The 21,851-nt window shown below is 45.5% G+C and overlaps 1 protein-coding gene across 1 annotated transcript in view; it reads left to right on the forward strand.

Annotated features, from left to right (window-relative positions):
• Window positions 1-21,851, forward strand: part of svep1 (sushi, von Willebrand factor type A, EGF and pentraxin domain containing 1) — a 60,149-nt gene that overhangs the window by 28,801 nt on the left and 9,497 nt on the right. The window contains exons 6-39 of the mRNA XM_058066490.2: window positions 330-509; window positions 1,641-1,835; window positions 3,091-3,209; window positions 3,280-3,409; window positions 3,850-3,960; window positions 6,449-6,580; window positions 6,666-6,857; window positions 8,272-8,393; window positions 8,459-8,564; window positions 8,632-8,808; window positions 8,886-9,119; window positions 9,196-9,357; window positions 9,424-9,585; window positions 10,981-11,142; window positions 11,226-11,314; window positions 11,384-11,480; window positions 11,554-11,667; window positions 11,739-11,852; window positions 11,928-12,129; window positions 13,235-13,392; window positions 13,509-13,707; window positions 13,788-13,963; window positions 14,043-14,167; window positions 14,229-14,358; window positions 14,438-14,608; window positions 15,261-15,434; window positions 15,513-15,632; window positions 15,721-15,897; window positions 15,971-16,055; window positions 16,935-17,126; window positions 17,280-17,447; window positions 17,528-18,200; window positions 18,275-20,967; window positions 21,051-21,285. Coding sequence (XP_057922473.2) covers window positions 330-509; window positions 1,641-1,835; window positions 3,091-3,209; window positions 3,280-3,409; window positions 3,850-3,960; window positions 6,449-6,580; window positions 6,666-6,857; window positions 8,272-8,393; window positions 8,459-8,564; window positions 8,632-8,808; window positions 8,886-9,119; window positions 9,196-9,357; window positions 9,424-9,585; window positions 10,981-11,142; window positions 11,226-11,314; window positions 11,384-11,480; window positions 11,554-11,667; window positions 11,739-11,852; window positions 11,928-12,129; window positions 13,235-13,392; window positions 13,509-13,707; window positions 13,788-13,963; window positions 14,043-14,167; window positions 14,229-14,358; window positions 14,438-14,608; window positions 15,261-15,434; window positions 15,513-15,632; window positions 15,721-15,897; window positions 15,971-16,055; window positions 16,935-17,126; window positions 17,280-17,447; window positions 17,528-18,200; window positions 18,275-20,967; window positions 21,051-21,285 — 8,276 coding nt within the window. The remainder of the gene's footprint in view (window positions 1-329; window positions 510-1,640; window positions 1,836-3,090; window positions 3,210-3,279; window positions 3,410-3,849; window positions 3,961-6,448; window positions 6,581-6,665; window positions 6,858-8,271; window positions 8,394-8,458; window positions 8,565-8,631; window positions 8,809-8,885; window positions 9,120-9,195; window positions 9,358-9,423; window positions 9,586-10,980; window positions 11,143-11,225; window positions 11,315-11,383; window positions 11,481-11,553; window positions 11,668-11,738; window positions 11,853-11,927; window positions 12,130-13,234; window positions 13,393-13,508; window positions 13,708-13,787; window positions 13,964-14,042; window positions 14,168-14,228; window positions 14,359-14,437; window positions 14,609-15,260; window positions 15,435-15,512; window positions 15,633-15,720; window positions 15,898-15,970; window positions 16,056-16,934; window positions 17,127-17,279; window positions 17,448-17,527; window positions 18,201-18,274; window positions 20,968-21,050; window positions 21,286-21,851) is intronic.

Genomic DNA, 21,851 nt, shown 5'->3' on the forward strand with positions numbered 1-21,851 from the left:
AGCATCAACGTCTGTCAAATAAAGAGATACCTGGTCCTCACTGACTGGTGCATGCCACAATATGCCATTTTATGACGTGGACATGTGGGGCTTACATATACATATCTGTTTTTCTCTTTAAATTCAGGAGGTGCATCTTCCACTCAATCTTGTCTGATTTTTCCCCTTAATGATGTCAGGAAGTGAGGGAGATGCAAATTTTTTGTCATGGTTGTTGCAACTAAATATTACTGTTCCAACAGCATTTAAAAAAGCCACTTTTGCATTACAGGGGACTATTTTGAGTACAGTATTATATTTTGATAATGGATGTTTGTTTGTGTGTGCAGCGCGTTCCTGCCCACCCCTCGCCAAGCCCCAGCACGGCTTCCTGAAGTGCAGCAATGGCAGTGCCTCCTTCCGGGCGGAGTGCCAGGTGGGCTGTGACCGAGGCTACAGAATAGAGGGGGGCCCCAGGATCACATGCCTGGCCAACTCCCAGTGGAGTGGACCCCTACCTCGGTGTGTGGGTAAGCCCTGGTCCTCTCCTTGCTGTGGTCGAACAACGCCACAATGCATCACCCTGTGTCTTTTTTTACTGTCCATCCGCATGCATGCAAAGCTGCAGTAACCACACTTGTACACAAATGTGTCCTCATAAGTGATGGTTGAGTTAAATTTGTTGCCGCCACGACGCACACACCAACCCAGCACACTTCCTCTCACTGACTCACTTCCAAACAAGCAACAAGACGCTTTTTTTTTTTTTTTTTTTTACAACACCCATCTCACCCGCTTCCTGACAGCGCTCCCCATTTATCAAGCAACAAACACTGTACTCTGCAGCTTGTTTGTTTGTCCATCCTCAGCGCCTCCTCCCCTCCCAGACAGACTGTAATACGGCTACGCTGTTGGCTGCCGTTTCCCTTGAGCAACTTTCATGTTTGTTTACACAGTCGAAGAGTGAAAGATGATTGCTTCAACCTCCCTGAGAGGATCGAAATCTTCCATGTTTAATGTCAGAGAATTCCCCTTTTATAACGAGAGAGCGGCAGAGTTAGAGAGCAGCCCAAAACTTTCATAAAAGGCCTCCAGTTCTCTTTATGACTCCTGAAAACAGCCTTCTTGTGTGTTGAGAGGCCTTACTTAAATATCTAAAAACACCCAAAGCATTCATCAGGAGATTTTATCTTTTCTTCCTGTTTTCTCTTTTAAGTTACCTCTCATCAGTCATGCGTGGTTCTGCTAATGTTCATCAGTTTCCATCAATTTTCTATTCCACTTGTCCACATTAAGGCTCTGTCCCGTACGACCCTTTCACTAGTCCGTCTCCCTCCATTTACATCAACAGCTAGCGATCTCTGTCTGTAAGCCAGCTGAGAAATGAATAAAAATGTCATTTTTCTGACGGAATTGTGCAGTGGGACAGAGACTTTAGAGTCAAAGCTGCAGTCTACCCTAGGTTCATAGGACACATATAGACAACCATTCACACTAACATCTCCAATTAGCCAATTAGCGGAAGAAAACCCAGAGGGCAACATGCATGCATGAACATGCACACCATACAGAGATGTTCCAGCTGGGATTCGAACCCTTGATGTCCAGACCTCAGTTGTTCTGTTTTTTCATTGTCTATTGTCATTGTTATTGTCTCCCAGAGGTGCGTTGTCCCCCTATCGGGGCTCTAAAGAACATCCTCCTGTCCCCCCCTGCCTGTACGAGAAGGTCAGCGTCTCCAGGATCCGCCTGCATGCTCACCTGTCGGCAAGGATACAGTCTCCAGGGAAACAGAAAGGCGGTGTGTCTCGGGTCTGGGAACTGGACGGCTAATGTCCATAAGGCGGTCTGCAAAGGTAAAGGCAATGTTTGTGTGTGTGTGTGTGTGCACAATAATGGGGTGAAGGTGTGATAGATGTCCTCCATGTCCTCCTTTGCCTGGTGAAGATGGTTCACTCGTAGAGAGGCACTGTTAATAAGGAAAGGAAGAGGTGTCCAACGCAAAGTCAGGGCTGATGGAGAGGTTTCAACATTAAAAAACGCTTTTCTTGACAATATAAATACATGAATACATAAATACCATTCATGAAACTAGTCTGCCTTGCTACAAGCTTCCAAAAATCATTGGCTTTTTATTTTTTGATGTCTTGGTTATGCTACGTTTGACCTTGGGAACTTAGCTTTCTCTTACGTGAGCTGGATCTGTGTTGTACGTACATTTTAACCTTGCCTGGTCACAGAGTCCGCAAGCTGGTAACAGGTTGGCAGCTGTGTGTTGGACATCGTCGTAGTGGTGGTGGTGTTGGCAGGTCTGTCGCAGCGTTGAGTTTTCACTGTAGCCACCTCTTAATTAGTCAGACGTGGCATTTCAAGCTGGTGCTCATAGTGCTTATGATGCAAGAACTCAGCCAGAAGGATAAAAAAAGCACCTTTGCAACTTTGAAACTCTAATTAATTCCAAGTGGCCTGCTACAGGGCTCTGCTAAAATAGGCTAAATAAGACAAGAAATAGTGCTGAGTGGAACACATAAAGTTAGTTAGTCATGTTGTTTGCTCAATGACATAAGCATCACTTCACATATGTGTGATCTCATGCTGAGCTAATGGATGGAGACTGATAAGAGTTCTGCAATGAGTAATAATTCAAGGGGGTCAAGGATCAGGTGACATCACACTTACTCCAGTGAAAACAAAGATCAGGTGTGTATGTGTGTGTGTGCATCTTGGAATGCACACAAAGTGAGATGACATGTTTAAAATGTAAGAATACTGTTTTAGCTTTAAAAGTCCTCTATTTATGACCCAACGTGATAAAAATATATCATCCCCATCCTGTATTTCCTCCACTTTTGAGAGAACCTGTTAGGATTCCAATATATATGAACTTGTGTTCACTTCACTGCAGTTTTTGAATCCGGATTGTAACTAATTTGGCTGTTGAAGCTTGTGCTTGTGCTACTGTAGCCACACAGCCACTGACGCCACATGGTTAGGTCTACTGTACTATGCTATTATGTCGTCCATGCTAGTCTTTATCACATATTTTTACTACTGAATGAGAAAGATGCAGGGATCCACTGTATTAAGACATTTGGTTTTCTATGTCTTCAGATACTGAGCCGCCATGGATCCAGTGCCCGGAGAGTATAGTCGCAGAAACAGATGACCGACGCAGCACCGCTCATGTCAACTGGACAGCCCCCACCGCCACCGACAACTCCAAAGAGGAGGTTTGATACCCTCCAAACACATGCAAAATGAGAAAAAAACTGTGTTTTCCTATTGCTGTTTTTCCTGCAGGTGGCCATGCATGTGAAACCGGTGTACACTCCTCCGCAACTCTTCCCCATCGGAGTGGAGACAATCACCTACATCGCTGTGGACCGCTCGGGGAACCAGGCCAACTGCTCCTTCACGGTCACTGTCATTGGTGAGCATCGCCCTATCATGATGGAATCATCCTGTGGCTAGAATTCCCGGCTCCTACTGAAATGTTTTGAACAAATCCTGGTGTGGAACTGCCAGTAAGTGTAATTGTAGGCTGACACTTCCAGGAAATGTCCTACTATCTTAGTCACTGGAGTCTGTGACTTGGGGTGTAGAAATCTGAGATTACTCAGGCATTCGTCTCAGCAGGTGCAAAAAAACAAAAAAACAGGGCTGTCCCTTGTCAACCGTAATCCCAGCAGTCAGGAGGAGAAAAGTCAAGAGTGGTAGCTGTGAACATTTCCATATGTTATGATAGCGGTGTTTTTATTGGAAACATGTGCTTCAGCAGTACTCTCTGTGTACACCTCTGCTTGTTATTGTGTTTTTTTTTTAATGCAATCATAATTTCTTTCTTTTCTTGTATTATTTTTATTTCTCTAGATACGGAGCCCCCAGTGATTGACAGGTGCAGGTCGCCTCCCACAGTCCAGGCCTCAGGAGACACAGACACGGCCGTTGTTTGGGAGGAGCCTGAGTTTTCCGACAACTCAGGTACATTTCTTCCCCTTCTCATGATGGATAATCAAGATCTTTTCCAGTGGCGGGAGAGATAATTTGTTGCTTTTTTGTTTCTGTGCATTTGACATGACAGAGACTGTGGACGAAAGATGGATTGTAATTGAGGGAGGGTGGGGGGGGAATAGTGTTGAACTCAAGCTCCAGTGGCTGCCAATGTCATTAATGTTAAAACAGATGGCGGCAGCCAGAGGAAGCAGGTGTTTTTGCAATGAAAAATGCTCCTTCGGGGGAATTTGCACTCATTCCATTTATTTTTCACACAGTCAGCTGTTTAATTGTGTAAGCACGTACTGTGAGACGTCTTAAATGGGAGTCGCATTGCTCTGAATCAGCGTCAGCCTGATCATTTTTTAACTGAAATGATGTACACTTCTTGTTCAAGGATGCCATACGTATACACATGTATATTCATTCATCAACAGTGGCGGTTGCATACTGTGGAGAATACTCTGGGAATATGGGCTATTGGACCACGTAATTCATGCTGTTATGTATGACCGGGATCAGAATTTGCTTCGCATTGCCAGCAGTGAGGGTTGGACTCCACCGGGGCTGCCCTTCATCACCGATTGCGTTCATTACTTTTATGGACAGAATTTCTAGGTGCAGCCAGGGCGTTGAGGGGTTCCGGTCTGGTGGCTGCAGGATTGTGTCTCTGCTTTTTGCAGATGATGTGGTCCTGCTGGTTTCACCGAGCCATGACCTTCAACTCTCACTGGATTGGTTTGCAGCCGAGTGTGAAGCGGCTCGAATGGGAATCAGCACCTCCAAGTCTGAATTCATGGTTCTTGGGCAGAAAAGGGTGGAGTGCCATCTCCGGGTGCCACCTCCTTGGGGTCTTGTTCACGAGTGAGAGAAGGATGGAACGTGAGATCAATCTGCAGTAATGGGGTCTCTGCATGGGTCCATTGTGGTGAAGAGAGAGTTGATCCGAAATGCAAAGCTCTCAATTTACCCGTCGATCTACGTTACTAACGTCACCTACGGTCATAAGCTTTGGGTAGTGGTTGAAGGGACAAGATCGTAGGTATAAGCGGCCGAAATGACTTTTCTTTGTAGGGTAGCTGGACAGGTTGAGAAGCACTGTGGTCCGGTAGAAACTCAAAGTACAACCGCTGCTCTTCTACATTAAGAGGAGCAGCTCGGGAAGACCCAGGACAGGTTGGAGAGACTATGTCTCTTAACTGGCTTGGGAATGCCTTGGAATCTGCCAGGAGGAGCTGGATTAAATTCAATGTAGTTAATTTCAAAACTTTTTTAATGTGAGCCTGGTGGTCGGGGGAACCCTGGGATGGAAGATTTTTTTTTGCAAACCCTTAAAAACATCAGCTGTTATAGTGAGGATCAGAGAACAGACATTTATTTTGACAAGGCTCAAATGATGTTCATTTCTCCTCAAAGGAGTTCACACACACACATTAGTAATTCGTGCATGATGGCCTGCGGAGGCCTTAATATGCATCCTTGGCTTCCTGTCTAGGCCACACCGCTATGCTCAGTATGTTGATGGAGGCTGACGCATCTGTAAAGGAACGCCAACTCTGCCAATGTGATGGACGGACTGCTTTCCTTTAGCAGCCATTGTGGTGACAGACAACTAACCAGACCTCTCCCGGTGTCATTTCTCCCTACGCATACTGTATAAATACTCTGTTTGTTCAACACACAACAGGCCCCACTCTCTTCACAGAGAAGTGGCCACCTGCCTGCAGAGGTAGACCACCTCTTTAGGCACACACACACACACACACACACACACACTGTAATAACAGACTGCGGTGGCTTCCCACGGGGCCGCACGACGTCAAGCCCGCGCAGCTTCAACGTCAATGTTTTGTTTTTCCAGGCCCACACCCCTGATGCCAGAGCTAAATATAGCCATGACTCGGTAGACAAGCACATAAATACACATGATACCTATAAGCTGTATTTATATATACTATATACTGTAAAAGGAGAAACACCAGACGGGTGTCAGCCCATTTGGAATGACGTTTGTACTGTAAGTGTTGCAATGGGGTCAGACATGAGGGGTTTTCCACACTCTCCCTTTAGTTCAACTCTTGAACCTAATATTTTTTACATGTGTAGGAGCTCAAAGGGCATATCTTTCTCTCCCTCTCTCACACACACACACACACATGCCAATACATCACTCTCGGAACACTTGCCTCTTCAATCCCTTATTTCATCTCACGACATGTCCATATACCACCAGTAAAGTTAGCAGTATATTAGGGGGAATGCATGTAGTCTTTTGAAAAATATACTAAGATTAAGACTGCCCCCTACAGGACAAAAAGAGAATGCCTATATATGCCCTATGATATAGGGAAATACATATTTCATCCCCAAGCAGAACGTGAATTACTACATGGTGGAGTAACCATCTTTTTCCTATTCTTCTACTGTATTTACATGTGTTGTGTGATTATGATGAGTTTTTACATCATTTGGACAGGTGGCCGACTCTCTGTGACTACCACCCATCCTCCAGATTCACTGTTCCCAGTCGGAGAGACTCTGGTCCAGTACACCGCTACTGATGCTGCAGGAAACACCCGCACTTGCAACCTCACCGTCACTGTACGAGGTACAGAAATCTTATCATCTCACTGGATGTGTTTTTGTGTACATCAGTGTTTATACTTACTGCTATATTTGTATTTTTTGTCCAGGCACGAATTGTGAGCAGCCGTATTCCCCAATAAATGGAGAGTTCATCTGCTTGGAGGAAGAAAAAGGCTTTAATTGTACCCTGCACTGTAAACCAGGCTACAGTTTCACTCAGGACGCAGTGCACAGCTACTTCTGCGCCCACAATGGTTTGTGGGAGCCACCCTACTCTGCAGACAGACCCGACTGCTCAGGTTAGGGCAACACAACATGCTCCAGTACAGGAATCAACACAGATTCACTTCAAGCAGTTTTTTGAAAACACTAACATACATGATTGTTGACGAGGGTAGCAGATCCTGAAGAACAGCGAAGTGATTCCAGTATCTCATACAGAGTATCTGTGACTAATGACTTGCAGTAGGTCTTTAGGTCTCCTGTTATATAGAGCAGGGGTCCGCAACCACCAGAACCTGGCCCAGTTCGGCCCCGCCCACCAACCAGTACCGGGAAACTTTTAACATAAACCTTCACAACATTTTTTACACATTTTTTTTTATTTTATGGAATTTTATGGAAATTTTATGGACATCAGGTTTACAGTTTAAATGGATTATTGGTTTGTTATGTTATGTGCACCTGTTCCACCTTGGCCGAAGGACATTGAATGCAGCATCTAACCACGCTGCACAGATAGACTACTATACTGAAGCTTTTTTAAGTAGGTCCTTAAAAACGGAGGTCTGCTTTCGTATAGAGCATTGGTTCTCAATGATTAGGAAATCTTTCACCCCCACAATTTGATATACTAAAGATTTAATTCATCTGCACTGTCCAGACCAAACTTGAAACTGAAACCAGGAAACTGTTTAGTGCTATAAAAACACAACACAAGCCTGTCATCCAATAACAGTTTACAGCTCCTTCCCCCAAAGGGGGAGAAGCACTGACATAGAGCAGGGGTGGGCAAACTACGGCCCGGGGGCCACATGCGGCCCACCAAGCGTTTGAATCCGGCCCGCCAGTTGCTTTCTAAGTATTTCAACTTTAACATACAAACTGGCAACATGACTTGCAAGTCTTATTTAGTAAAAAAAAAACAACAAAACTGTCAAATTAAATGACGTAGTTAGATGTGGTGTGATGTTTGAAGTGCTCCTAAAAAAAGGGACATGAAAACATACAGCTGATAGTATATAACACTTACAGATAAAATTAGACAAAAAAAAATTCAAGGAAAATTATAAGTATAAAATAGTGTGTGTGTTAAATATATATATATGTTCTGGCCCCCCCGGACAATTTTGTTTCCTCAATGCGGCCCACGAGTGAAAGTATTTGCCCACCCCTGACATAGAGGATCTTTGACTAGCATTATTACAGTAGGTCCTTAAAAACTGCAGAGCCCTCCATTTATATAGAAGATCTTTGACTAATATTTTTGCAGGAAATCCTAGAAACAACAAAGTGCTTTAAAAACTTCATATAGAGGATCTTTGACTAACATTGTTACAGTAGGTCCTTAAAAACTGCAGAACCTTCCATTTATATAGAGGATCTTTGACTACAATAATCATATTACTTATTTTATTTATGACTTTATGACTTCCTATATATTTATCCATATCGTAAATGAACGTCCCTGTGCAAAAATGTTTTTATTACCAGTGAACCGAGTGGCCAACAACGGGCTAAAGCCATTCGAGATGCTGTTTAAAGCCTCTCGCTGTGACGACCTAGACCTGGTCAAGTCATTTACTGGACACTTCAACTCCAAACTGGGAAGCATGGTGAGAAGCAGTCACCTGTGGAATGTTTCCTTCCATGAACTCTGACATTTTTATGTTCTCCGCAGCTGCCAAATATTTGCAGCGGCGATGATGTCACTTGCAAACTGGAGGTGATGTCACAAGGCCACTGTCTGGAGTACAACTACGACTACGAGAATGGATTTTCCATAGGTAAACTGTGTTTACGAGGGAAGCATCCTGTTGATTTGCTATACTAATAAGGTCTAATATCCATCAGCACCAGGAGGGTGGGGTCCTCAGGGCACACAAGACTATGCATACTTTGAGTCAGGCTTTGCAACAGGTGCCCGCCAGCAGGACAGCAGCCTAGAACCACGCCATCGCAGCAAAAGGCACAGAAAGATTCGGGGCCCCACCAGAGACCAGAAGATACAGATCTTTTTCAACATCACAGGTAGAATAAATAACCCTTTCTAACAAGTGAATATTCCCTGAGTGTCAGTTCGCCTCCAAACTTTGGTTCTCTCCCAGCAAGCATCCCTCTCCCACTATCGAGGAACGATTCCATCGAGGTGGCCAATCAGCGAAGGCTCCTGCGAACCCTGGAGCAGCTAACGAATCGTCTGAAGCGAACGCTGGCCAGGCAGCCGCTGTCCAGCTTCCATGTGTCCTCCGAGATGATTGTCGCCGACCCCAAATCACTGGAGAGCAAGAGGGCCTCGCTGTTCTGCAGACCGGGCTCGGTGCTCAAAGGAAGAATGTGTGGTGGGTTGGATGGGGCCGCTTTGATAATCTGCTCTGTTTGTTTTTGCCGCCTCATCACTGTGTGCGCTTTTTGCAGTCCAATGCCCGGTGGGAACGTATTTCTCTCTGGAATATAATGAGTGTGAGAGCTGCTGGATAGGCTCCTACCAGGACCAGGAGGGTCAACTGGAGTGTAAATCCTGCCCTGCGGGGACCTCCACCGCCTACCTGCACTCTCGCAGCATGGCTGAATGCAAAGGTGTGACATGAAATCATTTCAAATCTGAATTCAAGTGCAAATGCTACATAATGTATGTGTTTTTAGGGCAGTGTAAGCCCGGCAGTCACTCTCTGAACGGCTTGGAGATATGCGAGTCGTGTCCACTTGGTCACTTCCAGCCTGGTTATGGTGCCAGAGAATGTCTGGTCTGTCCTGACGACACCTCCACCGTCACCAGGGGAGCTGTGGATGAGATGGAGTGTGGAGGTGACACAGTTTCTTTCTTTCATGCCATTGTGTCATCATTTAAGCCATTTCTATATACATCTACGGTACCTGAATTTGTCTAAAATGGCAAGAAAAGGTGACACATTTGAACTAAAATGTCCCATTGAAAATGCAATTTTTGATCCCACATTAATCCTAAATTAAAGTCATCAAATACTTCATTTGGTAATATGGACTCCTAAGTTTTCAGTTTTCATTTGTTTCATTATCCACCAGATGGCACTACTTTTCCACAGTCAAAGCATGCAGCATAATATCACAAAATGTGACACATTTGTTCCTTGTGACAAAAAAAGCATTGCAACATTGTATTTGGTAATGGTAATGGTTTTATTTCATTTGAACATGCATCAGATTACAATTGAGTGCATAACATAATCAGTTCACAGTTCCACATGTCCAAAAGGAGTAGGAAGAAGCAAAGCTTATTAAATCCTACCCCTCCATCTGGTACTTTTACAATCAGTAACTGTTACATTTGTTCACTTCCTGCTTTCCATAATACAGTTTGATATATACAGGTGATATGACCATCCAATGACATAATGGGTACCATAGTAAGTGTCAATATAGTGATATGTATAGCACATCATGACTGGTTCAAGACTCTTCATCCTTGTATTTAGCAAACATCAACTGCTTGTATTGTTTCTTGAATTAGCTCATCATTGTGCATTGTTTGAGTTCCTTACTCAATCCATTCCATAGTTTGATTCCACATACTGAAATGCTATGGCTTTTTAACGTAGTCCTAGTATCTAAGTGTTTCAAATTTAGTTCTTCCCTGAGATCATATTTCTCCTCTCTTGTATTAGTATTAGTATTAGTGACATATTTAGGTAATTGGTTGTTTTTAGCCTTATGCATTATTTTAGCTGTTTGAAAATTAACTAGTATTTGTGATTTTAGAAATAAGGAGTTAGTATGTTCTCTGTAAGCGGCATTATGAATTATCCTTACTGACCTTTTTTGCAGTACATTTAGCGAGTGAAGATTGCTTTTATAGTTATTACCCCCATATTTCCACACAATAAGTAAGATATGGTAGAACCAGAGAGCAATAAAGAGTGTGGAGTGATTTCTGATTGAGAACAAGTTTTGCGTTGTTCAATACTGAAATATTTCTTGCCACTTTATATTATATATTTGTAATATGAGGTTTCCAGCTCATATTTTCATCTATTGTGATCCCCAGAAATTGATTTTCGTGTCAACCAGATGGCACTGCTTCCCCCCCAAAATGATCATATTTATGTTGGATAATGATGTGTATTTTAAGAATTGTATGTATGGGATTTTTTTGTAATTTGATTAAAATGTATGAATGAATACTAAAAACCTGCTTTTCATCAAAGCCTCAATTCTCTCCCACAGTCCCGTGTTCATCAGGTCATTTCTCCCGTACGGGCCTCGTTCCCTGCTACGCTTGCCCAAGAGATTACTACCAGCCTGATCACGGCCGCTCTTATTGCCTGTCCTGCCCTTTTTATGGCACTACCACGGTTACCGGGGCGACCACTATTCAACACTGCTCCAGTAAGGCTTGTATAGTTAAACATATCCGTCTTTGGCTCTGCTGACACAGTCTGGTTTTGTTTTTTCGTGGGTGTTATCCTCAGGTTTTGGCTCCAGCTTCCTCCCCAAAGAGGAGAGTGTAACTGCCGCTCCAGAGGTGGAGGTCAGTGAGGACTACCAAGCCAGCAGCCAGGTCTGCCGCCTGTTTATTTTATTCTCCCTGTGCTGTGAGGTTTACCTCATCCAGATCTGCTCCTTCCAGGTTTTCCATGAGTGCTTTCTGAATCCCTGTCAAAATAAGGGAATGTGTGAGGAGGTCGGGGCTGGCTACGTTTGCACCTGCATGCCTGGATTCACAGGTGCATATTCCCTTAGGTAGGCTTTCTCATGGACATCATTATCACTCCATCTCTTTGTTTCTCCCCTCCACAGGGGCCAAGTGTGAGATGGACGTGGATGAGTGCGACTCGGCTCCATGTCTGAATGGAGGCCGGTGTAAGGATGGTATGGGAGAATTCCAGTGTGAGTGCAAACCTGGATACGTAGGTAAGGCACCGCATAAAAAGTTATTTACTTTTATCCTCATCTCACTTAATCTTTGCGCGCTGTTTTGTCAGGCTCTGTGTGTGAGGCGGAGGTGAACGAATGTCTCTCGTCCCCGTGCCTAAACGAAGGCGTGTGTGTGGACGAGGTCAATAAGTTCACGTGCAGTTGTCCCGCCGGCTTCACAGGTGAGACTGCATTCAAATAGAATACGTCATGTATTCTGAATCCATTTATGCTTCACGTATTTGTCTTCCTCCCAGGACCTCGTTGTGAACTGGAAATAAATGAATGCCTATCCAACCCCTGCGAGAACAACGGCAGGTGTGAGGACTTGGTGGGTGGTTTCGCTTGCGACTGCGCCGTCGGCTTCTCCGGGGACCGCTGCGAAGTCGACGTGGACGAGTGTTACAGCGTTCCCTGTCTTAATGGCGGCTCATGTCTTGATGCTGTTAACGATTTCAGGTGATGTACTGTATGTACAGTCATAGTGCTGCCCTCTGTGGGTAGTGATAAAAATGCTTTACAGGGCATGCCTGCATACATACTGTATAATATAGTATAATTTAGGGTGTTTTTATTTATTTAGCATAATATTTAGTCTAAATATATATTATATATACGTACATATATATATAAAAAGTCCAAATTTTAATGTAATATAATTTATAGCAGCATAGAGTTGAAATGCTAAAGAAAAAAAAAGTCATTATATTATGAGAAACCTAAAACAATAAGGGAACAAGTTAGAATATTATGGGGACAAAGTCATAATATTATGGGAATACAGTTATAATTAGAAGAAGAATATTTACAAGAAGAAATTTGAAATAGTTATATAGTTTGTAATAGGGGGAAACAAAATCCACATCAGAAATTGAAAATAGCTCTGTAATTTTATAATAAAATCAAAATATTAAGAGAAAAAGCTGTATTCTATCAAGAAAATAAAGTCACAATATTTCAAGAATATGCTAGGGTTGAAACATTACATTAAAAAACATTTTTTTTCCAAGTCAAAATACTATGAAAAAGAAACTTTGCCTCCTACCTGGCAGCTCTAAACGCAGCATCCTTCTACCAATATATTCATGATGTCTCCTCTGGACATGTCCCAACCATCTCAGTCTGGCCTTTCTGACTTTATCTTCAAGGTCTCTAACATGTAATGTCCCTCTGATGTACTCGGTCCTGATCCTATCCATCCTGGTCACTCCCAATGAGAACCTCAGCATCCTCATGTCCGCTACCTCAAGTTTAAAAAGAAACAAATTAAAATTGTATTTTTTGGAAAATTAGTTATGATATTATGAGAATGAAGTCAAAATATTACATTTATATTGTTTAAAAAACATATTTAAACATTTGCCTCAAAATTACAAATATTATTGAAGAAAGAATTTTTTTGAACATTTCAAAAAGTAAATAGCAAATAAATTATTGCATATTTGCATGTGTTGATTTACAGTGGCCCCTGCAGCCTTTCATTTTTCACTGTGTCACCCTGACTGAAAAATATTTACCCCCATTCTACTTGTTACTTTTGATATAATGTTTCCATCCGTCACAGGTGTCAGTGTGTGGAGGGCTACCGGGGTCGACTTTGCGAGGTGGACGTGGATGAGTGTGACCCCAACCCCTGTGTGAATGGGGCCAGCTGCCTGGACGGTCTAGGGTCCTACACATGCCGCTGCCTCCCTGGGTTCAACGGAACCAGGTGTGAGACAGGTACTATAGGACAGATGACTCATCACCATGGCAACCAAAGCATGTTAATGGATTGCCATGAAAATGTTACCTCATCCCCTCATGTGTTTTTGTTTTATTTTGTTTTGTCCTACCAGAGATGTCTTCTGCTTTCAATTTGGACTTTGAGGTGTCGGGTATCCATGGTTACGTATTGATGGACGGAGTAATGCCGGCACTCACAGAGATCACGTGCACTTTCTGGATGAGGTCATCAGACACTACCAATTATGGAACGCCCATCTCCTACGCTGTAGAGGGCAGTGATAACGCCTTCCTTCTCATAGACTACAACGGGTCAGTGATGCACCTACACAACTGTCCCTCATTTACAGTCAGGCATATTTGATCACCTCCCCCTGGTTGTGTCCCTGCAGGTGGGTGTTGTACGTGAATGGCAAGGAACGGATTACCGACTGTCCTGCTGTGAACACGGGCAACTGGTATCACATCGGAGTGTCCTGGAGAAGCTGGGATGGAGACTGGAGAATCTACATCAATGGGAAGCCATCAGACGGAGGCAAAGGCCTGTCGGTGGGCTCCAGTATCCCAGGTGTAGTGCTATCAAAGCAGACCAAAAGATGATGTGATTACCTGTTATGGTTGTTAATGGCTTTACTTGTGTCCTGTAGGTGGAGGGGCTCTGGTGTTGGGTCAGGACCAGGACCAGAGGGGTGAGGGTTTCAACCCTGTTGAATCCTTTGTTGGCTCCATCAGCCAGCTCAACATCTGGGATCGTGTCCTCACTCCCCAGCAGGTACATTTAAGAGAACTGAAACATTTCCTCAGGTGCACATTTAGTAGATTTTTTTTTGTAGATCAAGGTGCTTGCAAGCAACTGCCCGGCCTCCCATGTCACCCACCGAGGAAATGTTCTTGCCTGGCCAGACTTTCTTAATGGAGTCGTGGGTCGAGTTAAAGTCAACCTCAGTAGTATTTTCTGTGCTGGTAAGTGTACCAGTATCAGTGTTACATTTTTAAATACTATAGATTGCACCAACAAAAATGTTCCCTTCTTTGTTTCCAGACTGTCCGCAGCTTGAAAATGCTGTGCCTCATCTCCATGCCTCCAATGTGGAGGTGAGCCCAGGCGCCCAGGTCCAGCTCTCCTGTGATCCCGGCTTCTACCTGGTGGGGGAGCCAGTGCTGCAATGTCAAAATAAAGGAGAGTGGAGCCACCCTCTTCCCAGCTGCCAGCGTAAATAGACTATTTACATCTATAAATACCAGTGGTGGGACTTGATTGAAAAAAAATGAAACAACTGAATTAATGACGAGTCACGTACGTGCCCTTAAAAGACAAAATTCAGTCTTTATGATTAAATATATGAACATCATGTAAGCTGCATATTCATCCTCTTTCATTGTCTTGAAAACATTTCTTCAGCCAGCGTGCTCATTTTTCATTTGCAGACTTACTGGTCTAGGTCCGAAGCGGCGGTCCAATGTTGTAAACAACCCAAGCATTAACAAAATCAACAGTTTTTCCCAGAGTTATATACAATACAGTATGTAGATAATATGAAACGAGATGAGATATATGACCAGTTTATGCACTGAGATCTTGCTAGTGAGTTAATTAATTCATCATAATTAACGCAATTGATTCATCTATTACATTTTTTTGGGCCGGGAGTCAAAAAGAGGGGATGATGCAACCCACCACTAATGCATGTCACTTCCAAGTACTTTTAAACCATAAAAACAGACACAAGGTGGCAAAAATGCATTTCATGAGAGCTCGGCAGGGATCCTGAGGGGAAAATACACAGATGATATATTTGACTATACTAGTATTTTGCATCCATTATAACTGCATTCTCCTCTGCATATACTTTTGTTCGAGACAGGAGTGTCCTGCGGGTCTCCTCCACCTCTGGAGAACGGTGTGTTTCAGGGTGTGGACTTCTATGCTGGTGGCTCAGTCACCTACCAGTGTAACGTGGGCTTTTACCTGCTGGGCGATGCAAAGATCCACTGTGCCAATAGTGGCAAGTGGGGATCAAATCCTCCGGCTTGTCTTGGTACTTGAAGTTGTGTTTACATTTAAAAAGCAAAGGCACATTGGTGTTTTATTGGTTCTATGTGTGTGTGCATTTGAGATGTGGACGAATGCGCCCTGGGATCGGACTGTGACAGCCACGCAAGCTGTCGGAACACTGATGGCTCTTATATCTGCACGTGCATCCATCCTTACAGTGGAGATGGCAAGAACTGTACAGGTAAATGAAAGACACACAGAAGCATCTATTTTTACTCAGAATGAAGCTGTGAAAAAGTAAATTTGGTTGTGTGTGTGTGTGTGACTAGAGCCGGTGAAGTGTGACAACCCTGGGTCTCCTGACTTCGGTCACAGAGATGGAAGCAACTTCCTGATGGGCGGTCAAGTCGTCTTTGGCTGCGAGAATGGCTATGAGCTGATTGGCTCGTCCCACCTTCATTGCCTGGAGACAGGAAGCTGGGACGGTCCTCTCCCTTACTGCAGAGGTGGTTAACGGAACTTGAGACGGTGTTCCACAAAATGAAATACACTAATGAATGTCAATGTGTTGCACCTTAGCCCTCTCTTGCCCGGTGCCATCTGTTCCAGAGAATTCTTTAATGAAGGGCACCAACTTCACATATGGAAGCAAGGTGACCTTCAGGTAACCTTTGACCAATATCACTGGATTGTTAATTAATTAAGCCTTGTAGCCATTACACAAGAATGGATGATGTCATTGTGAGATGGATGGATGGATGGATGGATGGATAGATAGACTTTCTTTATTGTCACTGCACAATAACACAGCAGTGAAACTGCCAACGAAATGTTGTTGCCTGGCTCCCGTATAATAATAAATATTAATAATAATAATGTGAGGGCGGCAGAGTGTTCTAGTGGTTAGCGCGCAGACCTCACAGCTAGGAGACTAGGGTTCAATTCCACCCTTGGCCATCTCTGTGTGGAGTTTGCATGTTCTCCCCATGCATGCGTGGGTTTTCTCCGGGTACTCCGGTTTCCTCCCACATTCCAAAAACATGCTAGGTTAATTGGCGACTCCAAATTGTCCATAGGTATGAGTTGTTTGTCTATATGTGCCCTGTGATTGGCTGGCGACCAGTCCAGGGTGTACCCCGCCTCTCGCCCAAAGACAGCTGGGATAGGCTCCAGCACCTACCCCCCCCCCCATAGTGGACTATGCTCAAGTTATAGTCAGTCAATAAATATATGAATTCATCACTTAATAAATGTAAATGAGCTTGAGAATTTTGTCATTCCTCCAAATATTTTCTATTTTCATTGTCTCGCTTCCAAACAGGCAAGAGGAGGGTTAACTCTGCATTGTGTCAGCACCTAGACTAGGGGTGGGCAAACTTGAGTTGACTTCTTTTCGTTTCTGCATGCAAAAAGCTACTTAAACCATAAAAGGTTTGTCTCAGATTGACTCTGACAACTTTAAGTTTATATGAAATACTGACGGTCCAAATGCCCTGGGATGTGGCAAATATGACAAAAAATGTATCTCGACCTTTTTTTGCAGCTGCATGAAAGGTTTCCTTCCGCAAATCCCCTACGAGTTCCAGTGTCTTTCCAACCTGAGGTGGAGTGGGACGCCACCTGTTTGCCACCCAGTGTCCTGCGGGGGACCTCCAATTGTCCATAATGCCCACTACACCCTCACCTCGAACACATACCTGTCAGTTGCCTCATACGCCTGTGCTGAAGGATACAGGTAGGGTTATGTTTCTTTGTCTTTTATTAAATGTTGCATATTATAGTATTTTTCAACATGACACAATTGTAAGTCAGTACAAAGTATTGACTGCTGTATTTTCTCAGCAGTTTTCATGTGGTTACTCTATTTACTACTATTAATTGTGCAAAGACCACAGGCGCCCATGGAAGTGGTTTGTGAAGATACAGGAGAGTGGAGCAGGCCCTTTCCACGCTGTGTGGACATCCTTTGTGGCGACCCCCCAGCACTGAGAGACGCTGTGACTGTGGGAGAGAACTACGAACTGGGGAATAAAGTGCACTACATCTGCAAAGAAGGGTAAATAAGTCTGTGAATTGTGTTTTATTATTAGATGTGTCAATAAACTATTATTTAAAAAAATGAACCCACTTTGACAGATACACTCTAATTGGCTCCGAGGCCAGAGAATGTCTTCCAAATGGCCAATGGAGTGACAGCTCTGCTCAATGCGTGCCCCGCTCCTGTGGACCCCCGCCTGCCATTGACCACGCGGAGCCATATGAGAGCCACCAGCTGTTTGGAGACACGGCAAACTACTACTGTACTGACGGCTACACTGCCGGCAACAACTCTCAGATGGTGTGTAACGCTCAGGGAGTCTGGGCACCGCCGGATGGAACACAGGTCCCGCGCTGCATCGCCAACTTCTGCTTGCGCCCACCTGAGGTCTCTCACGCTATTTTAGACTCGGTCAACAAACCTAAATACCCGAGCGACTCTGAGGTCAGCTACAAATGTGAGGAGGGCTTCATGCTCAACACCACAGCGACGCTGCGTTGCCTGATGGGAGGGGAGTGGGAGCCTTCACCGTACGGTATCAACTGCGTGCCAGTGAGATGCTCAAAGCCAGAGAGCATCGAGCGGGGCTATGTGAGCGGAACCAATTACAGTTTTGGTGCCATTGTGGCGTACAGCTGCGATAAGGGTTTCCTGATCCGAGGGGAGAAGAGGCGGACCTGCAAAGCCAATGGCGAATGGGGCGGAGCTTTGCCTAGCTGTGTTCCTGTGTCCTGCTCCTCTCCACCTTCGCTCAAGAATGGCTACATCCAGGTCCGTAACGAACAGTAACAAAGGTCTCTGTAACATAGACAACACTAACTTTTTACTTGTCTTTTCCACAAAAGGTCAGAGGTCGATTCACCTTCAACAGCAAAGTGATATATTCCTGCAGCGCTGGCTACAGACTGATCGGTCGTCCAGAGCGAGTTTGCCAGGCCAACCGCCAGTGGTCTGACAACGACCCCCCCACCTGTGTCCTCCTGACCTGCGACCCTCCGCCCAGCATTGCGCACGGACGCTACAAGGGCTCTGACTTCCAGGTGGGTCGCAAAGTGGAGTATTTCTGCGACGAGGGCTACGAGCTCGCAGGAGATGCCGTCTGGACGTGCCTCAAATACGGAAGGTGGGACAAGTCCAAGCGCCCGCGCTGCTCACCTGTGCAGTGTCCGGAGCCTCAGCTGGAGGAGAATCATCTAGTTCTAAAAGGCTTGGACTCTGCGTCTGGAACGGTGGAGTTATCCTGCGAGGAGGGCTACGTCCTGGAGGGGGCGCAGATCCTCCGCTGCATGCCCTCCCAGGAGTGGAATGACACCTTTCCTTGGTGCAAGCAAGTGGTTTGTGGACCTCCGCCTGATGTATCATTTGGTGGCCCTTCTTCGTCTTCTCCACCTTTTGTCTTTAACTCCGTGGTGAGCTACAAATGCATGGACGGATTCACTTTAAGAAAAGAGCGCACCGTGTCCTGCCTGTCCAATGGGCAGTGGAGCATTCCATACCCAGAATGTATTCCCGTTGAATGTCCTCAGCCTGTGGAGATTTCCAATGGCATTGTGGACGTACAGGGTCTGATGTACTTGAGCAAGGCACTGTACAGCTGTAAGACTGGTTATAATTTAGTGGGGAACGCCACTGTGCTTTGCGGGGAGAAAGGACTTTGGATTGGAGGGGTGCCTTCCTGCCGCCCAATCGAATGCTCGCCCCCAAAACAGACTCCAAATGGAAAAGTCGTTTTCACAAAGCTTCAGTTCGGTCACAGTGCCACCTATTCTTGCCGTCGTGGTTACCACCTCCAAGGCCCGGAGACTCGTAAGTGCCTAGCAAGTGGGGAATGGGATCTTCGTCCCCCTGTTTGCATGCAAATATCCTGCACCCCGCCCCAACCCATTGAAAACGGCTTTGTAGAAGGCCAGGATCATGGTTTCGGTGTCACCATATTCTACAGCTGTTTCCCAGGATTCCAACTTGTCGGCCAGGACCACCTCACATGCGAGGAGTTTGGCTGGTCCAGTGCTGTCCCCGTCTGCGTGCCCTCCGACTGCGGTCTGCCTCCTCACATTGACTTTGGTGACTATGTTAGGGTTACGGAGCTGGGAGCAGGCTCCCCTGGTGACTTGAGCTTCCTCCAGGGGACCCTGATTGAGTACCGGTGTCATAAAGGCTACGACCTCACAAGCCCCACGCGTTTGGTGTGTCAGGAAGATGGCAGCTGGAACGGAACGGCTCCCTCTTGTGTTCCAGCAGAATGTGTGACACCCCCGACCCCGGAGCACGGCCAGGTGAACGTAACAGACACCTCCCTCGGCAGCACGGTCACATACACCTGTAAGGAAGGATATGAGCTGGAAGGAGATCCAGTGAGGCAGTGTTTATCAGGTCAACTGTGGACCAATGATCCTCCGGCTTGTCGCCCTGTTTCCTGTGGTGACCCAGGACCTCTAGCTAACGGCACAACTCATGGTACCGCCTTTGTGTATCCTGAAGTCCTCCGCTATAAGTGTAATCCCGGCTTTGTCATCAAAGGCAGTGATCATATTGTCTGTCAGGCTGACGGAAAATGGAATGGACAGAAACCTCTGTGCAAGTCAGTGTCATGTGGTACCCCTGAACTCCCCAGTGATATCACTTTCAAAGGGAAAGATTACGTCTATAATAAGGAGATTGAACTCAGTTGCAAGCCCGGTTTCGTCATAAAAGGGAAGTCTGTCAGTGTTTGTCAGGCTGACGGCACCTGGAGCCACGATTCTCCTACCTGCGTACCAGCCCACTGTGAGAAGCCCTCTTCGGTATCTAATGGACGAGTGTTGGGGTCAGAGTATGGCTTCAATAGTAAGGTAAAGTATCAATGTGATGAAGGATACACAATGAATGGAGATCCTACCCGTGTTTGTCAGTCTGATGGCCTTTGGGACAAACCAGCACCTCGCTGTGATATCATCAGCTGCGATCCACCCGAGGACATCAGCCATGGTTTCCTGAACGGCTCCAGCTTCAACTACGATGACATAGTGGAGTATGTCTGCTTCGACGGTTATGAGATAGTCGGGGACCCAGTCCTGCGGTGCTCCGCCCAAGGATTCTGGATAGGCACCGTGCCTCAGTGTCGACCCTGCGTCTGTGCCCTCCCCGTTTTGAAATTCGGGGTGGTGCTCGGCCACAATCGTGCCTGCGGAGACAGAGTTCAATTCCAGTGCGATGACGGATACAAGTTGCTCGGTCCTGCTCAGTCTGTGTGCGAGAAGGGAGGGGTGTGGAGCCCTGGTGTGCCTGTGTGTGGCCGCGGGAGGTGCACCGTCGCCCCGCCATCAGTTCCAAACACTGTACTGCAGGGCGGCAGTGCCACCTTCCCCGACACAGTGATGTACAGGTGCAGGCCTGGCTACCAGCCCAGGGGGTACCCACACCTCTCCTGTGGAAGAGATGGTCGATGGGGTGAGCCGAGGATCAGCTGCGAGCCAGTGAGCTGTGGAAAGCCTCCTGCTGTTGCCAATTCTCAAGTGCAAGGAGAGGCCTTCACCTTCCCAAACAGGATCACTTACAGGTGAGCACTTCATTTTTTGTGTTGAAAGGTTTGAAGAAGCCCATGTTCTAGTCCGTGACCATTCATTTTCCTCATCGTTCCAGATGCGAGGACGGGTACGAGCTTGCAACACAGACGGCTACGCTGTCCTGTCTAAGTGACGGCACTTGGTCTAAGCACAGCATTCATTGCCGCCCCGTTCCCTGCCAGCTCTCTGCCAATCATTCCATCCCTCATTTGGTCATCACTGGAAAGGAGCTCACACCTGTCGGGAGCACTGTCACCCTCTCCTGCCCTCCTGGATTCTACCTGCAGGGGTCTGCGCTGGCTGAGTGTCAGGTATCGATCATGTTCGATTAAATCAATTACCTCCAGTGGTGAGATAAACATTTGGAGATGAAATAGAGAACTTGCAGAACATGGACTTAAGCCTGAAGACATGGAGGTGAAGATTGGCCACCTTCAAAACACAGGACGAAAGTGTGAATTACTTTGGAGTTGCTTATCCTTTAATTATGGTATTAAAACGGCTTATTAATACGCGCAAAGCACTTGTTTTGCATGATTTATTTCACATTTTGTCGGAGTCCCCACTCCCACGGTAGTGTTAAAGATCTTTGTATAACATGTACAATGCTTGTTACTATGGTAAAACAATGTTTAGAATACAATATCTAAACAAGACATGACTTTCGCTGTTCTGGAGCGACATAGTGGTCGTTCTTTTCTTTTTTTTAGCTCCCGGTACTATTCCGCCATTGTAAAAGCAGAGTGTTTCAAAATGCATTATGCCGCACATTGAAAGCAGTCATCCATCAAATGAACACTGCAACATGTCTCTCATTCTCTGCACTAGCAGAGTCTTAAATCATTCTCTTTTGAAAAAGAAAACAAACTTATAGTAG

Source organism: Doryrhamphus excisus, linkage group LG2 (genome assembly GCF_037039965.1).
Source record: "Doryrhamphus excisus strain RoL-2023G ecotype Guam linkage group LG2, RoL_Dexc_Guam_v1.1, whole genome shotgun sequence".
Lineage (NCBI taxonomy): Eukaryota > Metazoa > Chordata > Actinopteri > Syngnathiformes > Syngnathidae > Doryrhamphus > Doryrhamphus excisus.